Consider the following 19,943-nt stretch of genomic DNA (forward strand, 5'->3'; position numbering starts at 1 on the left):
TAGAACAATAACACCGCCCTCACTATCGATGTATGTATTTGCTTTAAGAGTGGAGGCAGGTTGATGACAAGTGTGCATTTTCATGTATAATGTATCCCTGGTTTTCGGCGGCAGTTGTACAGAAGTGAAATTTTCTTTTAACGCGTTATTTTTACAAAGTATATTTAAATAAATACTTAAACAGTTAAAAGACTAACAATAAACCATGGCTGATGCCGCAGCACGTCAATTGCAGTACGAGTACAAAGCTGTAAGTCTGTTAACATTGTTTGCGAAATTACAGCCGCAAAGCCAAACCGCACGCGGTAAACGTTTACGCATACGTATAATATTGATTGTTTTTTATTTTTATTTCATTTTAGAACTCGAATCTTGTGCTGCAAGCTGATGTACGCCTTATTGAGCGTCCACGTCGCGATGAAGCCACCGGCGAGGTATGTTCCTTGGTGGGCAAATTAGATGGCACACGCATGGGAGATCGTTACCAGCGCACAAAGCCGGAAAAAACAGAGGAGCGCAAGGTGAAGCGACAGAAGCGTGATGAGGCACAATATGACTTTGAGCGTATGAAGGGCGCTACTCTGCTCTCGGAGGGCATTGACGAAATGGTCGGCATTGTATATCGTCCCAAAACTCAAGAAACACGCCAGACGTACGAGGTGCTGCTCAGTTTCATACAGGAGGCCATAGGTGATCAGCCACGTGACATACTCTGTGGTGCCGCGGACGAGATATTAGCTGTGCTCAAAAACGACCGCCTCAAGGATCGGGAGCGCAAACGCGATGTAGACAGTTTGTTGGGCGAAGTGACAGACGAGCGTTTTGCGTTGCTTGTCAATCTGGGCAAGAAGATTACAGACTTTGGCAGCGATGCTGTCAATGCACTAACGTCTGCCGTTAATAATGAGGAACAAATCGACGACGCTTATGGCATTAATGTGCAATTTGAAGAGTCCGAGGAAGAGAGTGACAATGATAACTTTGGTGAGATACGCGACGATGATGCAGAGGACGAAGGCGAGGAAGCACGCATCGATCATACGCTGCATGCTGAGAATGTAAGTACTGGCGATAATGAATCCATATTGAAAATAAAAATAAAAATGTGTTATAATTTACAGCTTGCAAGCGAGGAGGCTGCTAGCAATGTGAAAAAGGATAAGCCGTTGCATCCGCTGGACATTGACGCCTACTGGCTGCAGCGCTGTCTAAGCAAATACTACAAGGATGCGATGGTGTCGCAGAGCAAAGCGGCCGATGTGTTGAAGATACTCAAGGATGCGGCAGATGAACGCGACTGTGAGAATCAATTGGTGCTGCTCTTGGGCTACGATTGTTTTGATTTCATCAAACAGCTCAAGCTCAATCGTCAGATGATACTCTACTGTACCATGCTGGCTTCAGCGCAAACAGACAGTGAACGTCAGCGGATACGTGAAAAAATGCAAGCTAATACGGCGCTGGCTAAGATTCTGCGTCAACTGGACACAGGCAAAGCAGATGAGCAGGAGGAGGCAGATGCGCGTGCTAATAAACGTGGCAAGGGCGACGCTGATGATGGTGGTGCAGCGGCAGCAGGTCAAGTGGTAGGCGTGCGTCAGCTTCTGGAACTGGATGAGTTGTCCTTTACCCAAGGCTCGCATTTCATGGCTAACAAGCGTTGTCAGCTGCCCGATGGCAGTTATCGTAAGCAACGCAAGGGCTACGAAGAGGTTCATGTGCCGGCACTAAAGCAGGTGCCCTTCGAGGCGCAAGAGGAGCTCCAACCCATAGACAAGTTGCCCAAGTATGTGCAGCCCGTTTTCGAAGGCTTCAAGACGCTTAATCGCATACAGAGTCGTCTGTACAAGGCGGCACTGGACAGCGATGAGAACATGCTGCTGTGCGCGCCTACAGGTGCAGGCAAGACAAATGTGGCGCTGTTGACGATGATGCGGGAGATTGGCAAGCACATCAATGAGGATGGCACTATTAATGCACAGGACTTCAAGATAATCTATGTGGCGCCCATGAAGTCGCTGGTGCAGGAAATGGTGGGCAATTTTGGCCGTCGATTGGCCTGCTATAACCTAACCGTGTCCGAGCTAACGGGAGATCATCAACTGACGCGTGAGCAGATTGCCGCCACGCAGGTGATTGTCTGCACGCCGGAGAAGTGGGATATTATCACACGCAAAGGCGGTGAACGCACCTTTGTTAGTTTAGTGCGTCTGGTGATTATTGATGAAATCCATTTGCTGCACGATGAACGCGGTCCGGTGCTGGAGGCTTTGGTGGCACGTACCATACGTAATATTGAGTCCACACAGGAGGACGTGCGTCTCGTGGGTCTTTCTGCCACTCTGCCTAATTACCAGGATGTGGCCACATTTCTGCGTGTAAAACCCGACAAGGGACTTTTCTACTTTGACAACAGCTATCGTCCCGTAGCCCTGGAGCAGCAGTACATTGGCGTAACCGAGAAGAAGGCACTGAAGCGTTTTCAGGTAATGAACGAGATAGTGTACGAAAAGACCATGGAGCATGCAGGACGTAATCAGGTGCTGGTCTTTGTGCACTCGCGCAAGGAAACGGGTAAAACGGCACGCGCTGTTCGCGACATGTGCCTGGAGCAGGACACGCTGGGCAGCTTTCTGCGCGAAGGTTCCGCCAGTATGGAAGTGTTACGCACGGAAGCCGAGCAAGTGAAGAATACTGAACTGAAGGAATTGCTGCCCTATGGCTTTGCCATACATCATGCGGGTATGACGCGCGTGGATCGTACGCTCGTGGAGGATCTCTTTGCGGATCGTCACATACAAGTGCTGGTGTCCACAGCTACCTTGGCCTGGGGTGTCAATTTGCCCGCGCATACAGTCATCATCAAGGGCACGCAGGTGTACAATCCAGAAAAAGGTCGTTGGGTGGAGCTGAGTGCGCTGGATGTGCTTCAGATGTTGGGACGTGCAGGTCGGCCGCAGTACGACACCAAGGGCGAGGGCATTCTTATAACTAACCACAGTGAGCTGCAGTTTTATCTGTCGCTGCTTAATCAGCAGCTGCCCATTGAGTCGCAGTTCATCTCCAAGCTGCCGGACATGCTCAATGCCGAGATTGTGCTGGGCACAGTGCAGCATCTGCAGGATGCAGTCAACTGGTTGGGATACACCTATCTTTACATACGCATGCTGCGCAATCCCACCTTGTATGGGGTTTCGCATGATGCCATCAAGTCGGATCCGCTGCTCGAGCAGCATCGCGCGGATCTGCTTCATACAGCAGCATGCTGTTTGGAGCGCAGTGGATTGGTGAAGTATGAGCGCAAAACGGGGCACTTCCAGGTGACGGATTTGGGTCGCATTGCCTCGCACTATTATCTGACACATGAGACCATGTTGACCTATAATCAGCTGCTCAAGCAGACGCTCAGCGAGATTGAGCTGTTCCGCGTGTTCTCGCTATCCTCGGAGTTTAGACACATCTCGGTGCGCGAGGAGGAGAAGCTGGAGCTGCAAAAGCTCATGGAGCGCGTGCCCATCCCCATTAAGGAGTCCATTGAGGAGCACAGTGCCAAGGTGAATGTTCTTTTGCAGGCCTACATTTCTCAGCTCAGGCTAGAGGGCTTTGCACTCATGTCGGACATGGTGTTCATCACACAATCCGCTGCGCGTCTCATGCGCGCCATCTTTGAGATTGTGCTGACGCGCGGTTGGGCGCAGCTGGCGGATAAGACGTTAACATTGTGCAAGATGATTGATCGCCGCATGTGGCAGTCCATGACGCCACTGCGTCAGTTCAAGAAAATGCCCGATGAGATTGCAAAGAAGCTGGAGAAGAAACACTTTCCCTGGGCGCGTCTCTACGATCTGGAGCCGCATGAACTTGGCGAGCTCATACGCGTACCCAAGCTGGGCAAGACTATACACAAGTTTGTGCATCAGTTCCCTAAGCTGGAGCTCTCCACGCATATACAACCAATTACAAGAGCTACACTGCGCGTGGAGCTGACCATTACGCCTGATTTCCAGTGGGATGAGAAGGTGCATGGACAATCCGAAGGATTCTGGGTGCTCATTGAGGATGTAGACTCGGAGCTCATCTTGCACCACGAGTTCTTCTTGCTCAAGCAAAAGTATTCCCAAGATGAGCACCAGCTGAAGTTCTTTGTGCCCGTATTTGAACCACTGCCGCCGCAATATTTCCTGCGCATTGTTTCGGATCGTTGGATTGGCGCCGAGACGCAGCTGCCCGTGTCGTTCAGGCATCTGATCTTGCCGGAGAAGAATATGCCGCCAACGGAGCTGCTAGATCTGCAGCCACTGCCCATTAGTGCGCTGCGTATGCCGAAGTTCGAGGCATTCTACACGCAACGCTTTCAACAGTTTAATCCCATACAGACGCAGGTATTCAATGCGGTCTACAATAGCGATGACAATGTGTTTGTGGGCGCACCCACTGGCTCCGGCAAGATGACTATAGCAGAGTTTGCCATTATGCGTCTGTTTAGCCAGAGTAGCGATGGACGCTGCGTTTATCTGGTCAGTCAGGAGGCGCTGGCAGATCTGGTCTTTGCCGACTGGCATGCCAAGTTTGGGGCACTGGACATCAAGGTGGTCAAGCTTACAGGCGAAACGGGTACGGATTTGAAGCTAATTGCCAAGGGTCAGCTGGTGATCACCACAGCGGACAAGTGGGATGTGCTCTCCCGTCGCTGGAAGCAGCGCAAGAATGTGCAGCAGATTAATCTTTTCATTGTCGATGAACTGCAGCTGGTGGGTGGCGAGGATGGACCTGTTTTGGAGATTGTTTGCTCGCGTATGCGCTACATTAGCTCCCAGATTGAGAAGCAGATACGCATTGTGGCCTTATCGGCTTCTCTTACGGATGCACGCGATGTTGCCCAATGGCTGGGCTGCAATCCCAACGCAACCTTCAACTTTCATCCCAGCGTGCGTCCCATACCGCTCGAGCTGCACATCCAAGGGTTTAATGTTACGCACAACGCCACCAGGATTGCTACCATGTCAAAGCCGGTGTACAATGCTATACTCAAGTACAGCGCTCACAAGCCTGTGATAGTGTTTGTTTCTTCGCGCAAGCAGGCGCGTCTGGTGGCCATTGATATACTGACCTATGCGGCGTCGGACTTGCAGCCGAATCGCTTTTTCCATGCGGAGGAGGATGATATACAACCTTTCCTGGAGCGTATGTCCGATAAGACACTCAAGGAGACATTGGCTCAGGGTGTGGCATATTTGCATGAGGGTCTCTCCGCCTCGGATCATCGCCTAGTCGAGCAGCTGTTCGACTCGGGCGCAGTGCAGCTAGCCGTGGTGTCTCGCGATCTCTGCTGGGGTATGAGCATCTCGGCGCACTTGGTCATAATTATGGACACGCAATTTTACAATGGCAAGAATCATTCTTATGAGGATTATCCCATAACGGATGTGCTGCAGATGATTGGACGCGCTAATCGACCAAACGAAGATGCGGATGCCAAATGTGTGCTTATGTGTCAGAGCTCCAAGAAGGACTTTTTCAAGAAGTTCATCAACGAGCCGTTGCCAATTGAGAGTCACTTGGATCATCGCATGCACGATCACTTCAATGCCGAAGTGGTCACCAAGACCATAGAGAACAAACAGGATGCAGTGGACTATCTCACCTGGACTTTCCTCTATAGGCGCTTGACACAGAATCCCAATTACTATAATTTGCAAGGTGTTACCCATCGCCATTTGTCTGATCATTTGTCTGAGCTGGTGGAGAACACGCTTAGCGATCTGGAGCAGTCTAGATGCATAAGCGTTGAGGATGACATGGATACACTGCCGCTTAATCTGGGCATGATTGCGGCCTATTACTACATAAACTATACAACCATCGGTAAGTTTAGTTTAGCTGCATAGCTCACTTCAATCTTTAAACTCTCTTCGCTTGCAGAACTCTTCAGTTTGTCGCTCAACAGCAAAACCAAAGTGCGTGGTCTATTGGAGATTATATCCTCGGCTGCCGAGTATGAGGATGTAGTAGTGCGGCATCATGAGGAGCAGGTGCTACGCACACTCTCGCAGCGTTTGCCCAACAAACTAACAGGACCGAATGAAACAGCGCCCAAGTAAGTTTCCTTGCTGTAAACTCTAAATAGGAACATATCATAATCTTACTCTGACTTTTCCTATAGATTCAACGATCCGCACATAAAAACCAACTTGATGCTGCAAGCGCATTTGTCACGTCTGCAGTTGGGCCCAGAACTTCAAGGGGACACAGAGCAGATACTCAGCAAGGCCATACGTTTAATACAGGCTTGTGTGGATGTGCTCAGTTCCAATGGCTGGTTGTCGCCAGCTGTGGCGGCCATGGAGCTGGCTCAAATGGTCACGCAAGCCATGTGGAGCAAAGACTCGTATCTGCGCCAGCTGCCACACTTTAATGCGGACATCATCACGCGTTGCAGCGAAAAGGTTAATACTAATCTTCCTCATTTATGTGCAATTTGTTTTTAAATATTTTGTTATTATTAGAAAATCGAAACTGTTTTCGATATTATGGAGCTGGAGGATGAGGATCGTTCACGTCTATTGCAGCTGTCTGATGCTCAAATGGCCGATGTGGCGCGCTTCTGTAACCGTTATCCTAACATTGAGCTCAACTACGAGGTGGTGGACAAGGATCGCATACACTCTGGCTCCACGGTGAATGTGGTTGTGCAATTGGAGCGCGAGGATGAGGTCATTGGACCTGTTATAGCGCCATTCTTCCCACAAAAACGCGAAGAAGGCTGGTGGGTGGTCATTGGTGATCCGAAGACAAATTCATTGCTTTCCATCAAGCGCCTGACGCTGCAGCAAAAGGCCAAAGTGAAGCTGGACTTTGTGGCGCCCAGTCCAGGCAAGCACGACTATACTTTGTATTATATGAGCGATTCTTACTTGGGCTGCGATCAAGAATACAAATTCTCTATTGAAGTAGGCGATTTTCAATCAGAGAGCGAAAGCGAATCAGATTAAGCATTAAACTATAATTACGACTGCAAGCATAAATTACAAAATAAAAAACTACAAATTTTGAATATGCTGAAATTTATTTTGAAAAATTTAGTAGACAGACTAGAGTTATGCTTCCTTTTTTAAGTATAGATTCTAAAAGTTTTAAAATGGTTTAATATTTACTCTTAATTTAGAAGTTAGCAAGAGTATTCTTATTACTTTATGTAAATCATTTACGAGTATTTACGGGAATTAACCTGACACAGATACGGCGCTACCGCGACCGCCGGCATTATTTAAACCACTATTGGCAAAGTTATTTGATGAGGCAAAGTTAACGGTTTGACCATTGGGGAGCACGAAAAGCTGAGAGTGTGAGGCACTGCCAGCATTGTTGTTACCATTATGCGATAGCGTACCCGTGCTAGCGGAGCCTGCACCGAAATTCGCATTACCAGACTGCGACTGGAAGGCCTGAGACTGTCCAATAGCTCCCGAGGATCCACCGTTGAAGTTGTTATTTGCAGCAGCATTTGTGGCCGACTGCTGTTGACTGTGACCATTTTGACCCACGGGCCTAAATCCTCCCAAATTGAAACCAGCATCGGCAAAGCCACCATTGTTATTAGCACCCAAATTCACGTTGGTTGAGATGCCGCCAGCTTGACCTCTTCCTCCGGCCTGACCGCCGCGACGTGAGCCCTGACGCTTGACGCGCTTATGAGTGGCGTAGATCTCACGTAGAACTTCGTCCATGGTGGAACGTACGCGTCGCACTTGCTCTCGCTTGGGCTTAATGTGCAGGTTGGATTGGAGAACAACTTCCTCAATGGTAGCACCCTTGGCAGCTACTCAATTATATTACTTTTATTACATTTTTACATTATCTAACGCTTAGTCACACTTACGCAACTCCTCTTGAACTTGCTTCTCGTTCCGCTGACTCTGGCTTAGCGGCGATGCTGACGTCGCCGCTAGGCAAACAGCTGCCAAAACTACGATTAGGAAATTCATTACAATTTGTTTATTCTCGCTTGGATCACTCTCAAAGCACGTCCGAACACTGCGCAGCTCGACAAACGACTGTTTAAGCCTGCGCGCACCGTTAGTAGATTATTCAACTGAAACTCTCACTTTTTAAACGTCTAAGGGGGCGTCCCCGGGCAGAAGGCGCTAATTTTGCTTATAAATATTTAAATTTGCTTGAACAATGGTTGTCTGGGCTTATGATAATCGATTATTGGCACATGTAACATATTCAAAACTGCTAAATACGCACTTAAAAACAAAAGGTTTAAACAAATTACCTTAAAAGTTGGGGAAATAAAAAACAAGTCTACAAGAGCCGTAACCGAACCGGTTTTCTTTTTCATTTCGTCGCTTTAAGCTTAGGTAGGAACTAGTTTATTTCTTGTCTGTTTTTTTGTTTGTTGATTTTTGGCTTGGACCGCTTTATTGTATTTCCTTTTCGGGAACAGATGATGCCCAGAACATTTATACCTAGCCATTGGGCGTTAAAACTCAGTAATCTTTATACAGCGATTATGGAAAACTTATGACAGGTTGAACAACTATCAAAAACAACTTAAACATATAGTTGATAGCTGTGCTTAAACATTTTAAATTATTTTATTTATTTAAATTTAATTAACCATACAGTCAATATGTATTATTCCTTAAAAAGTCAATTATTAAGATTACAATGGTATGCATAAAGACAAATTCAGTGAACAATAACAAAAATTATTTGCTGAGATCGCTTAACTAAAAAATATTTGATTGTATATATCTAAAATGGAATAGGGCTCCATATACACACATATGTATGTAAATGGAGACACCATATGTTATACGAATTTCGTCGTTATGAGGCGCTTGAATGGTTTTTGTTATATAAGTTTCGTCTTTGAATTCTCAGAGATTGCGAGTTTATCTTAATACTAGTTACAAGTAAATGATAAAATGACAAATGAATGTTTTCTATACTTTAGTACTTAAGCATTAGGTAAAGGAAACAACAAAACTGAGCTCTGTAAGCATATAGTATTAGTTGAACCTAAGTAGCTGCACCACAATTTTGTCTATTCGATTCCGTGAGCAAAGATCATCACTAATCCCGGCTCAACCATTACATCTTCAGTCATGTGTACGTTGTCACAGCTCAGCACAAGAACTGCCTGTTTGCCTACAATATAGAAACCTTTGATCAGTCAGGGCATGTGTTTCGTTAATTATTTTTTAGCAGACTCACCTGGAATGCGACGACAAATATAATTGTCGTAGATGCGGCGATTGTTTTGTCGCGTCTCTAGTGAGCTAAGACCGCGTGGCCAACGTCGTTCGTGGCAGTTTTCCATTAGGCTATCCAATATATGCGGAGGGCAACCAGACTCTGATAACGCTCGTTTAATCATGAGCTGCAATGTTTTAAATTGCTATAAGTTATGATTTTGATTGCTTGTAGTTTAGTTACCTGTAGAGCATCGTCAGGTGTGGATATCATGCCACCCCAGCGTGTAACACGCGCTCTGGCCAAAGCGCTGCTCCAACGAATCACTTCGTCACGTTCCATTTGATCGGCAATGGCGCGCATGGCTGGGTTAGACACCCGCATGGCACGCATAAAATCCTTGAACAGTTGCAGCTCGCGCTTGAGCTCGTTGATAGTGAGCTGCTGATCAACCAACTCAGTTTTAAAGTGGCCCATTTGATCTGTTTGTTTAACAATTAGGGCTCGTAGCTCACGCACACAGTTGTGATCTTTCAACTCGTCCTTGGGAATATCAAATCCACAGCCTTTCTCACATGGGAATGGACGTTTCGGATTGTGCACACAATCCTCCAAATGCGAATTATATGCATCTAGCTTAAGTACAGCTGTGCAGCCGTAAGGCGCATTGTCACAGGTTATTGATAGCCTGTAGGTAAAGTCACAGATTAGTTAGCGGAATATATAGCGTGGGCGGCTATTTACCTGGACAACAAGTTGCGTAATATACGAGGTACAGCACGTAAATTGGCGGTTGTTAGTGCATTTCGATCCACGGGACAAGTGGGCTGCCGCGTAAGCCACTCGTTAATGCAGCCCCTACAGAAGGCATGCTCGCACATCACAGCCTATATACCATACGGAAATGAAAATGTTTCATTTGATATTGTTTGTGTTGTCTTACCTGAAGCGGATCCTCCAGAACGCCTGAGCATATGGGACATGTTAGCTCCTCGTCCACTTCGCCTTGAAAGCGATTGACATCGTAGCCCATTGCTTCACTTTCAGCCAAGCAACATTAATTTTAATTCAGTTTCTTTTTTGAGGATTGCAAAATTTTTTGCTGTTTCGATAAGTTTTGCGCGATTGTCGATAACACACGATTTTCGATATGCCGTTGCAAGTGCTGATAAATGGCAGAGGAATGAGTGCTGTTAGCCGCGTAAAATTTTAAACGTTAGTTTTCATGTAAAAATTCAAAAATATTGGTTTTTGGCCTACTACTTGTCTACATTAAATGAAAATGTTTTTAAATTTGCAAAAAGGTGCGATTTTATTTGGCTTGGTATAAAAATACTGAGATTTTTTATTGTATAGTGCGTCAATTTTAAAAATTCGTCAGGGGTTGGTAAAACACTCGCAAATACAATTGAAAACTAACACAAAACAACAAATAACACGTATGCATCTGAATTTTTTGATATTAAGCTAAATTTCGTTGCGATCCTTCCAGCCATATTTTTGGCGTTGTTGCTTCTCCTTGCTATTGGCTTGTTTGTATCCATTAAAATTTGAGTTACCTTGTCTGGATGCGCAGTAACATGATCGCTGCTGCGAATCCAGGTAAGACTTACAACCTAATGTAATCGTGCCCGTAAATAACATCTTGGCGGCCACCTTGCAGCTCTTAATCATCAAGTCGCTGGCTATAGATTTCTCATAACTGTCGCAGTATCTGTACAAGCACCTTTTAAAGTCCAAATCACACAACTCCTTGTCACTATTGCAGGTATCGTAGCAAATGTCGTGGGCATTGCAGCAAGTCTCCATTTCTGCAGCTGGCAGGTACTCTGTGCTAATTCGCAAGCCCAGTGAGCCACAGCCATCAGCGGTGGGGGTATAAAATTTATTCTGCACGGGTCGTGGCGCTGCAAGACAAACACACGTCATTACCAAAATCGTTTTATTTACATAATTTCCGTTTACGTCAAGGATGAGCGGAATTTAAACACTTACGTGTGCCTCCATCAGGTGCTGGACAATGGAACACGCAATTTTCCTCGACCGCTGCATCAAACACTTCATGAACCGTGCGAAACTTACGTACAACCGTGATTAAATTTTTAAAAACATCACCGAAAATTGCCTCTGCTGCTATTATGGCATCCCGTAGATGTACAATGGTGCTGGAGCCATAGCCCGAGTAGGCGTATGTAAGAAATGTCAACAGATAAATGGCTAGCTTCATCCAAGAGAACTGCATTCTGTAGACCGTTTATCTTACAACTGCTTCGTTGTTGCTTTTTATTGCGAGTTAGTTTACGAGCTATTATTGTAGTTTGCCGTTGCTCCGTATTTTTGTTGCTGCAGTCAGCTGTGCCATCAGCTGTTCGTATTCGCGCGGTCACACTGTAACTACAATCAAAACAAACTGGCCAGATTTGCGTAATTGTTGTTATCTTAAACTTATTAATTATTTTTAATAAAGTATGATTCAAGCTAGTGCTAAACGATTGATACGTGCTTTAAATATTAATTATGTGCGGCGGCTCAATACTGAGCAGCTGGACAGATCTACTGAGGATCCTGTGCAATTACCGCCTTTTACTGAGGAACAACGCGTACAAATCTTAAAAGTCGTTAATGCAACATCCATAGAGCAGCTATTGAGGTACTTTAAAAACAGTATATGTACTTTAAAGCTTGAACTAATTTCCTCTTTGTATTGTAGCTACGACATCACCAAAGCTCGCGCAAATAAACTGCACAACTTGGAAATCGCGCAATGGTCCATTGCGTGAACTCAACGACATATTCCATGTAGAGGGCTTTGGACTCAAGGCAACTACTAAATTTTACAAGAGTCTGTTAGAGCCAAGCTCAAGTCGCAGCAGCCAAAATGAAAAACCCATTAGAGTGGCGCCATTTATAACGCCTACGATAGATGAGCAGCAACGTCAGAGCATCTCTTCTAGTGTATCCGTGCGTATTGGTGTGACCAGCATAAGTTGGGCTCGACTGGAGCTGCCAAGAAAGCAGGATATACCTTGCGTACTCACTCACTGGCAGCATCATGATATAAACGATAAGAAGCTGCACCTAGGTGAGCTGGTCCGGCGTTGTCTTTACGTTGCGCATCAGATTCCACACGCAGACTGCTATATTTTGGAGAGCCCCCAGATGGCACAGGCCAGCAGCAATCCGGGCAGCATCGATCAACAAAATGTGAACATCCAAAAGGCCCAGATTACGGCCATGCTGAGTTATGCGTTACGAGCACGTGCCAGCCCTGAAGATATCAGAACTAATTTGTTTTACTTACGACGTTTTCTAACGGCTCGTTTATTTAATCATTTGGTGGGCACGGAACGTGTCTCCTCAGAGGACACAATTCTGGGCATGATGCGCACGTATTATAATATGAATGAGCAACCAGCTGATGGAAAACAAAGCAATCTTAGTAACCAGGTGCAGTTCTCCTCAAATCTACGCTCTATGTACTCCAATATAGAACGATATCAACGAGAGATGCTGGGTCAGGCTTTTCTTTTGAATTTGGCATTTGTAAGACTAGTTCTTCTCCAGGATCCGTCTAGCATTGCTAGTGTGTCACGCAGCTCCAAAAAACTACCCTGTACTGATCAGGAAGTTGACTGAAACAGTTTTATAATAATAATACAACAAATAAAACTTTTATTTGTTCAAAAATAAATTTCTGTTATCAACTTTTGTTATTTTCTACTTTACAATGTTATCTTGTATATAACTAATTACTATATTAATCGGATTAATACTTTTCCTGGTATATTTGAAAAAGTATCGAAACATTTGTTTTAAAATTACAAAAGCTAGAACAAATTGTGAATTGCTCATAGCTAGATATCTAGCTATTTTACTTTTAATCTTAAAAATAAATTCGTAATAATATATAGCTATTTCTAGCGATTATCGATTTAGCTTCCACGATGCTCTGACAACACTGATAGCTCGAACCTAGGATCTCTCGCTCGCACCCTGTGTTGCACTGCTTCCACGAAGTTCGAACTTCGCTCTTTCTCGCTCCTCAAAAAATTGAAAAAATAAACAATTAATACTTTTAACTCTCAGTTTTTGAACAGCACTCAGCCAAGCAGCACGACGCTCCGTGTGTTAAGTTTATCTTAATTTAATAAGAATCGTAAAAGTTGAAAGTCTTACTTAAAAATGTTTTTTCCATGTGCATTTAGTTTAAAGTTAAAGGCCACTCTAATTAAACTCTAGCTTATTGGGCACATGTTATTTGAATTTAATTGAATTAAAGTGTGATAAACAGTAATGGCATTTGTTATTGAAATAGATTAAATAAGTACGCGCGGGCTGTGACGGAAAAACAAATGCCCTACTTTACAACCATTCTAAGCTTATTATAAAAGTGAAATTTTGAATGACAGCTGCTTTAATAATACAACAATACAAAACACATAAACATAAACAGTGCGAGTCAAAGTGAAAGAGAAAACATATTTGTGTGTGGAAGAAGAAGCAGAAAACATCGTGCTACATAAGGTGATGGTGTAGGTGATGGCAAAGGGGGAAGCTAACTGTGAAACTTTAAATATGACAACCACATTGGCATTGAGCATTGATTATGCCAACAACAACAACAACAGCAGCAACATAAGCAGCTGCAGATATGCCAACAACAACAACAACAACAACAGTAGCAACAAAAACAGCATGTACAAGTTCAACAAAGCAATTACGGATGATTTGCAGATTGGCTCATCAAGCAGCTCCTGCTCACCATTACCATCCCCGCACATGACAAAAAGCAACAGCTACAATGGTTCAATATCCATGGATGCTGCTGCCCTCATCAGCTGTGATTCGGGTGACCTCGAAGGCTCCAACTCTTCACCCGCTGCTTTGGGGACCAGTGTTATTAATGTCAATTTAGATAGCGGCGAAGGTGATACGTTCCTCATAAATGCCAGTCGACGTAGCAACAGTCGCACCACCAACTACCTGCGCCGGAACACATGTTGGATGCAGAGCTATGGCTTCATTATGCGCCATTGGTACTTTAGCTACCTGCTGCCCATCTGTGTGCTCGCCCTGCTCTTCGTCGTTGCCTATCTCACACGTGACTATGCCAAGCAGCTACTCTTCTGGATCGAAACGCAGAATAGTTGGCTTATATTCGTCATTTATTTGGGGCTGTTCACCGTCGTCAGCTTCCCCTTTGCACTGGGCTATCTTGTGCTACTCATCACAGCAGGCTATCTGTTTGGCGTCTGGAGGGGTTGGTTAACCGTCATACTGGGCGCCAATCTGGGCATAGCAATAGCTCATCTTACCATACGCAGTGTTCGCCATCAGATTCCTGTCCACAAGTAAGTTTTACTCACTATGAATCGTATTGAAATTTAAGTTTTTCTTTGGACTGGATAGACTTCTTTATGTCCAATTTGCTGTGATTTGTACTGAGGCGAATACAGTGTTATATATGTATCAATCTATAGGTTATGTTAATAATTGACTGAAATTATTTAAATTATTCTTTATAAGACAACGATATAGCCCTGTGGGTCTGCATAGATACTTAGTTTAAACAACTCTTGCAGCTAAGTAGATCAAGCTAAAGCTGTGAATTTCCTCACCGGAAATTAAAAATATAACATCTAATGACATGAACAGTCTTTTGCTGTTGGTTGCGACTCGCTATAATTTCCGAATGTGTTCTGCGTAGACAAGTAAGCGATGTTTTATTTCTCTTACTGTCAACAATCGATTTAAAATGTTACGGATTATACCAAATTTAAAGTATTGGCCCTGTGTGCCAAAGCTAAAATCCTTTTTGGCTCAACAACGTACATGCAGCAATGGGAAAATGGCAACCACACTGGTGGACAAGCCAGCTGAAGTTGCCGTACCGGATTTTGCGCAGCAGCTGCAGCCCAAGTCCATAGTGGAGCTTCGTGAAGATCTCTTCTACAACAGCGCCACCAAGTGGACAACACGGGAATATTTGCAGGGCAAACTGGAGGGCAGCGCAGTGCTGGAGCCGGAAGAGGTGAATCAACATCGCCTGGCGGTAATGCAGCATCTGAGCAATCAACAAAGGAATCGCTGCTACTCACACATACTTGTGCTGCTGGGTGCGGATGCTACAGCCGAGCGGCTGCCCTTTCGCCAGCATAGTGATCTACTTTACCTCTGCGACTGTCTCATGCCGGGCGTAGTGCTCGTGCTGTTGCGCAATCGCAAGCGTGAGCTGTGCTCGCTGCTCTTTGAGCCTGGTGAAGAGCAGGACTATGATGAGCGACTGGCAAAGCACGCCTGCAAACGCTACAATGTGGATGAAGTGCTACCCATGGCACGACTGCGTGGCACGCTGATCAAGCTGCTCAATCATTCCAGCTCCAAGCTCTGGCACAAAAAAGAGTCCACAGCGCTGAGTCAACTCGTCAGCGAAGTAGCCGAGGAGCTTAATTTAATACTCAACTGTCCCAGCAATGCGCTGCAATACACGCGAAGCCTGAAGACGCCCAAGGAAATGGAAGCCATGCGATTGTCCAGCTCCATAGCAGCACAGTCCTTGCAGGAGCTGCTTGAGGATAAGCAGGAGCACAATGGTAGTCAACTGGCCGCATTGTATGCCTACAAGTGCCAGCAACGTTCCCACTATCAACCACTGCCGTTTGAGCCCAAAGTCTTTAGGAGCTTTGGCGGCACTTGGCTAATGGGCGTGAGCTCCCAGCATGCCGGCTACTGCAGCTGCCTGGCCAGAAGCTGGCCCCAGCGGGGTCAGTTCAGCAACTCGCAGCAGCTTATCTATAGCCTGCTGTTTGATTTACGCACCCAGCTGTGCCGCATGATCTGTGGCAATGCCAGCGGCACGGGCTGCACGCCTTTGGAACTGCAGTCCAAGTATATAGAGTTGCTGGCCGGCAAGCTTTGGCAGCTGCGAGTTTTGTCGCCTATGGTGGGCACGCGTGCACAGAATTTGGAGATTGCAAGCCAGTTTAGCGCCTTCTCCACGCTGATCACGCATGCGGGCTTGGATCTAGCGCCTTGCAGTCAGCATCTGATGCAGTGCCCCTTGATGCCTGGCAATGTATTCTATCTGCAAATGTCCGTATGCATACCCAACGACTGTCGACATGTTTATCCAGAGTTTCGAGGTGTGCTCTGTACTCTTGGCGACTGCTGGCACATAACGGAGCAGTTCGAACTGGAACTGCTCACCTCCGACTGTAGCTCCAACCGCCGTGACGTGGAACAGTTCCGTAGCTACAACAACTCGGATGTCAAGCGTGTCGCACAATCAGTAAATTAATTAAGAGCTAAGCTTTCCAGTTGAGCAGGTTCGTTTAGGGAAGCAACAATTTTATAGCACTGAGTACGAAAAATTTTATGTTGATAACAAAATTGTGATAAGGTGATTCATTATTAGACAACTATGGACGTATTTTTGGTTATTTCTCTTCAAGCACTTAGAATTCGCTGTAGTAAACGCTAAGCAAATAAATGCATTTTTCAATGTTTACTCATTGTGTGTGTAATCATAATATATAAATAATATATAGTTCCCGTTTGAATTCCAGTCAAATAATTCAAATCAAAACCCAATTGAAGCCTTGTTTTTAAAGTCGTTGAGTAACACATATGCATTCAACAATAATAAAAATTGAATTACAATTAAAAATAAATAAGATCTAATAGGTCTTAATTGAAAATAAAAACAAAAATGAACGGTAAACTAGTCTGAATGAAATGATGGGAGTCATGGGCGTAGTCAGCATGTTCTTTATGAGGGATATTTACGTATGGACAGCTTGTTTATAATAGTTTACCTTATACTTTTACCTGGATGCTCCCTTAATACAAGCGTTCACTGTAGTTTGTATTGAATTGTTTTATCAGCTACATAAATACAGCTTTATAAATAAATGCCAGCAAATGTTTGTTGTAGCCGCAATTTCAACACATGCCCAACAACAATTTCCGGACCTCCATTTATGAAATAAATACTGACGAAAGCATACAATAAAGAAATTGCTATATGACTTTGATTGTTTTATAGCAGTTTTGGTGGGCGTGTGTCATTAAATGTTTAATCGCCTAATCATGTCAGTCAAATTAGCCGCAAATTAAAGCAAACCACAAATTAAAGCGTCCAATAGACCTCATTGGCCATAACATAGTGGGGTTAATGTGTCTTGTTGTTGACTAAACTGAACCAAAGTAAACCGAACCGGTTGCCTGCTTCATTGGCTATAATTGAACTCTGATTATCTTTGTTAGCACATGAATTATACAATGCGTATACGTATTAAGCAAGGGAGTACACACACACACACACTCACACAAGCAAGTAAAAAGTTTATTACAAGCTAGATAATGGTTAACAAGTTGCTGCCAATTGGTAGCAACAGTCAAAAGCTTTCATTAGTATTAGCTGTCATAGAATTTCAAATCAACCTCAAAATCAGCTTCGAATGCTATTTTAATAAAATTTGTTGCTAAATATTCCAAAGAATCAAATATCTCGCAGCTCTGCGCTTTGATTTGAGAGATTTCAAGTCTCTAGACTTCTGTGGCATCTCCGTATATATAGTTTTTACTCTATTTTACTAACGAAACTATTTTTAGCTTTAAGAATAGCATCTCGTGTTGCCTGTGTTTTTGTTTATATGTAATTTGCATTTTGTTTTTGTATGTTTTTGTTTTGCTCCGTCTGCCTGTCAGTCAGTCTTTAATTGCTTCATATTTTCATGTGGCTATTTTCAGATTGATCAAAAATGAGACTGGACGCGCTATACTGCGCGTTATATCTGGACCAAAGGCATTTCGAGTGGTGCTCTTCACGCGACTCACGCCCATACCATTTGGATTGCAAAATGTGATATTTGGAGTAAGTCAACTGAGCATATACATATAATCTAGCTGTCTATATCTACTTTGTTTCGTTTCTTGAACTCTAACATTGGCAGCGCTTTTGTCAGCTGCCTTGCTCACAACTTTCATATTGTGTCGTATATACTATTTGTTTATCAGTCCAATGCTATATAATATATATATATATATATATAGCAACTGCGAGTACAGGGCTTTTGTTTGTTTGCGTATTTACGCTTCATTATTCGTTTGTCATGCATTAAGAGCTCATTACACCTGTTTCGCATATGAAATGCTTAAATTAAATTTTAAAAAATCCTATTAAATATAGAGCTTCTGATTTGCAACAAGTGTTGTGTGTCTGTATCGAATTCACTTTTCAGTTGCGCTTAAGTTACGGGTGACAAATTATTTTTACATTAGTCACAATTACAAACAAAGTAAGGTAAAAAGCAAAAGCTGTAAAATTAAGCTAAAAAGATATTGAACTTGAATTGTTGCTTAAACCGGTTATGGCAACTAAACGCAACGACAAAGCAGACAATTACAATATTTTGTTTTTGTTTAATATGTATGTTTTCATTTGTTTCAGAGCTTTCCCTTTTTTATCTATGAAACATTATAATTTATGTTTTTAACCACCCCACAGATCAGTTCAATTAATGCGCGCGATTATCATGCTGCCACATTTCTGGGTCTATTGCCTGCCCAGACGATAAATGTCTACTTGGGCTCCACACTGCGCTCCATGCACGAGGTGCTCAATGACAACCACACCAAATTAACTGGCTACATTAGCTTTGCATTGGAGGTAAGCAAGTCAAACTAGCGTGCATTAGCTGCATCATTTATCCAACTATATGTAGCAGTTCTATTCGAATTTATTGATTTTCTGCTGAGAATGTAGAAAAGTAAAAAGTTTTTCTAAGCTTGCGTGCCAAATTAAGTTCACATTTTTCCATGACCTTATCGTTGATTGCATAAGGTCCATGCATTTTTTAATACCCATTAAAATAGTAAGCGTTTCAAAAGTTAGTCGCAGAAAAATCAATATATGGTTTACGTTAATTCCTAGCTTAATATTTGTTATCCTATTCTGTTTTCAAAGCTTAAGCAATCAATCTCAAATAAAACCAATTTCAATAGGTAAGAGCACAATTGGTCAACATGAAAAAAAGAACCAGTTTTGGGGGCACAAAAATGCAAAGTGTGGCAACCATCAGTAAAAACAGTAGCATGCTTTTAATCAGCAACATCAAACTCAAAATTCATAAAGTATAGGCATACAATTTTTTTTTATATTTGCAGTGGTTGCCATTACTCATGAAAAACAAATTATTCCTTTGAATTTTTTGTATTGCTTTTTGTTTGAATTATCCCCTGAGCTAGGCAATGCTTTCGAAATTGGCCAATTTTCATTGCATAATCGCAGGAAACGCTTCGATCAGCTTTTACATTTTTGTAAACAATTGAATCTGACATAAAACAATTTACATCTGTTTAAAGTTTAATATATAATATTAAAATTCTAAAAATCATTTGTTTTTCGCATAGTTTGGCAAAATATCCTTTTCCGAATTTAATAATATATTGTTTTTCCTTTATTAATAATAATAGGTAATTTGTGGCGTTGCTCTGATGGTTTGGGTGGTGCAGAAGGCACGCAAAGAGCTTTCGGAGACGCTGCTCACATCGGAGTACAACAACGATGGGAAGCCAATTGACATACAGGTCTAGCAGACAGAGATCCTGGCGTCTAACCAAGTTGACGAAGAAGACTGTACATTCGAATGCGAATTGTAATGAAAATATGTAAACGGTCTTCTAGTGTGCAATGCACAATAAATTATATTATTTAATGCTTAGCAATTATTTAGTGTGTA

The 19,943-nt window shown here is 43.6% G+C and overlaps 7 protein-coding genes across 8 annotated transcripts; 4 read left to right on the forward strand and 3 right to left on the reverse strand.

The window, feature by feature from the left end:
- Window positions 1–53: 53 nt before the first annotated feature.
- LOC108599504 (putative U5 small nuclear ribonucleoprotein 200 kDa helicase) lies at window positions 54–7,038 on the forward strand. The gene is made up of 6 exons (XM_017986370.2): window positions 54–250; window positions 363–1,058; window positions 1,122–5,865; window positions 5,923–6,097; window positions 6,164–6,446; window positions 6,507–7,038. The coding sequence occupies exons 1-6, from the start codon at window positions 206–208 to the stop codon at window positions 6,990–6,992; spliced, it is 6,429 nt and encodes a 2,142-aa protein (XP_017841859.2). The 5' UTR covers window positions 54–205; the 3' UTR covers window positions 6,993–7,038.
- A 66-nt stretch (window positions 7,039–7,104) lies between these two features.
- On the reverse strand, window positions 7,105–8,068 carry LOC108599514 (uncharacterized PE-PGRS family protein PE_PGRS54). The gene is made up of 2 exons (XM_017986383.2): window positions 7,880–8,068; window positions 7,105–7,819 (listed from the first exon to the last, which is right to left on the reverse strand). The coding sequence occupies exons 1-2, from the start codon at window positions 7,983–7,985 to the stop codon at window positions 7,224–7,226; spliced, it is 702 nt and encodes a 233-aa protein (XP_017841872.2). The 5' UTR covers window positions 7,986–8,068; the 3' UTR covers window positions 7,105–7,223.
- A 617-nt stretch (window positions 8,069–8,685) lies between these two features.
- LOC108598933 (E3 ubiquitin-protein ligase NRDP1) lies at window positions 8,686–10,456 on the reverse strand. 2 transcript variants are annotated; one of them, XM_017985697.1, is made up of 5 exons: window positions 10,145–10,456; window positions 9,946–10,088; window positions 9,445–9,889; window positions 9,223–9,388; window positions 8,686–9,171 (listed from the first exon to the last, which is right to left on the reverse strand). In XM_017985697.1, the coding sequence occupies exons 1-5, from the start codon at window positions 10,232–10,234 to the stop codon at window positions 9,053–9,055; spliced, it is 963 nt and encodes a 320-aa protein (XP_017841186.1). In that variant the 5' UTR covers window positions 10,235–10,456; the 3' UTR covers window positions 8,686–9,052. The 2 variants fall into 2 exon arrangements, with proteins under 2 accessions (XP_017841186.1, XP_017841187.1); XM_017985698.1 differs by having other exon boundaries at window positions 8,688–9,156; window positions 10,145–10,453.
- Window positions 10,457–10,511: 55 nt separating this feature from the next.
- LOC108599073 (group XIIA secretory phospholipase A2) lies at window positions 10,512–11,561 on the reverse strand. The gene is made up of 2 exons (XM_017985860.1): window positions 11,197–11,561; window positions 10,512–11,108 (listed from the first exon to the last, which is right to left on the reverse strand). Exons 1-2 carry the CDS (start codon window positions 11,441–11,443, stop codon window positions 10,669–10,671), a joined length of 687 nt encoding a protein of 228 aa, XP_017841349.1. The 5' UTR covers window positions 11,444–11,561; the 3' UTR covers window positions 10,512–10,668.
- A 97-nt stretch (window positions 11,562–11,658) lies between these two features.
- LOC108599106 lies at window positions 11,659–12,849 on the forward strand. The gene is given in 3 exon segments (XM_017985897.2): window positions 11,659–11,851; window positions 11,912–11,951; window positions 11,953–12,849. Coding segments are annotated over 3 exon segments (1,107 nt in total). The 5' UTR covers window positions 11,659–11,669; the 3' UTR covers window positions 12,838–12,849.
- Window positions 12,850–13,304: 455 nt separating this feature from the next.
- Window positions 13,305–19,925, forward strand: LOC108600417 (transmembrane protein 64). Its single transcript, XM_017987979.1, has 4 exons — window positions 13,305–14,552; window positions 17,953–18,076; window positions 18,710–18,871; window positions 19,678–19,925. The coding sequence occupies exons 1-4, from the start codon at window positions 13,741–13,743 to the stop codon at window positions 19,795–19,797; spliced, it is 1,218 nt and encodes a 405-aa protein (XP_017843468.1). The 5' UTR covers window positions 13,305–13,740; the 3' UTR covers window positions 19,798–19,925.
- On the forward strand, window positions 14,919–16,707 carry LOC108600416. Its single transcript, XM_017987978.2, has one exon. The coding sequence runs from the start codon at window positions 14,957–14,959 to the stop codon at window positions 16,496–16,498; it is 1,542 nt and encodes a 513-aa protein (XP_017843467.1). The 5' UTR covers window positions 14,919–14,956; the 3' UTR covers window positions 16,499–16,707.
- Window positions 19,926–19,943: the final 18 nt, after the last annotated feature.

Source organism: Drosophila busckii, chromosome 3L (assembly GCF_011750605.1).
Source record: "Drosophila busckii strain San Diego stock center, stock number 13000-0081.31 chromosome 3L, ASM1175060v1, whole genome shotgun sequence".
Taxonomy (NCBI): domain Eukaryota; kingdom Metazoa; phylum Arthropoda; class Insecta; order Diptera; family Drosophilidae; genus Drosophila; species Drosophila busckii.

Bases quoted from the DNA above. Each gene is read 5' to 3' on its own strand.
- LOC108599504 (XM_017986370.2), top strand. From the start codon at position 206: ATGGCTGATGCCGCAGCACGTCAATTGCAGTACGAGTACAAAGCT. The intron at 6,098-6,163 runs GTAAGTTTCCTT...CTTTTCCTATAG, and splicing joins CCGAATGAAACAGCGCCCAA to ATTCAACGATCCGCACATAA. The intron at 6,447-6,506 runs GTTAATACTAAT...TGTTATTATTAG, and splicing joins TCACGCGTTGCAGCGAAAAG to AAAATCGAAACTGTTTTCGA.
- LOC108599514 (XM_017986383.2), bottom strand. From the start codon at position 7,985: ATGAATTTCCTAATCGTAGTTTTGGCAGCTGTTTGCCTAGCGGCGACG. The intron at 7,820-7,879 runs GTAAGTGTGACT...ATAATTGAGTAG, and splicing joins GCAAGTTCAAGAGGAGTTGC to CTGCCAAGGGTGCTACCATT.
- LOC108598933 (XM_017985697.1), bottom strand. From the start codon at position 10,234: ATGGGCTACGATGTCAATCGCTTTCAAGGCGAAGTGGACGAGGAGCTA. The intron at 10,089-10,144 runs GTAAGACAACAC...TATGGTATATAG, and splicing joins TTCTGGAGGATCCGCTTCAG to GCTGTGATGTGCGAGCATGC. The intron at 9,389-9,444 runs GTAACTAAACTA...AAAACATTGCAG, and splicing joins CACCTGACGATGCTCTACAG to CTCATGATTAAACGAGCGTT.
- LOC108599073 (XM_017985860.1), bottom strand. From the start codon at position 11,443: ATGCAGTTCTCTTGGATGAAGCTAGCCATTTATCTGTTGACATTTCTT. The intron at 11,109-11,196 runs GTAAGTGTTTAA...TTTGTCTTGCAG, and splicing joins AGCACCTGATGGAGGCACAC to CGCCACGACCCGTGCAGAAT.
- LOC108600417 (XM_017987979.1), top strand. From the start codon at position 13,741: ATGGCAAAGGGGGAAGCTAACTGTGAAACTTTAAATATGACAACCACA. The intron at 14,553-17,952 runs GTAAGTTTTACT...GGCTATTTTCAG, and splicing joins CATCAGATTCCTGTCCACAA to ATTGATCAAAAATGAGACTG. The intron at 18,872-19,677 runs GTAAGCAAGTCA...TAATAATAATAG, and splicing joins ACATTAGCTTTGCATTGGAG to GTAATTTGTGGCGTTGCTCT.
- LOC108600416 (XM_017987978.2), top strand. From the start codon at position 14,957: ATGTTACGGATTATACCAAATTTAAAGTATTGGCCCTGTGTGCCAAAG.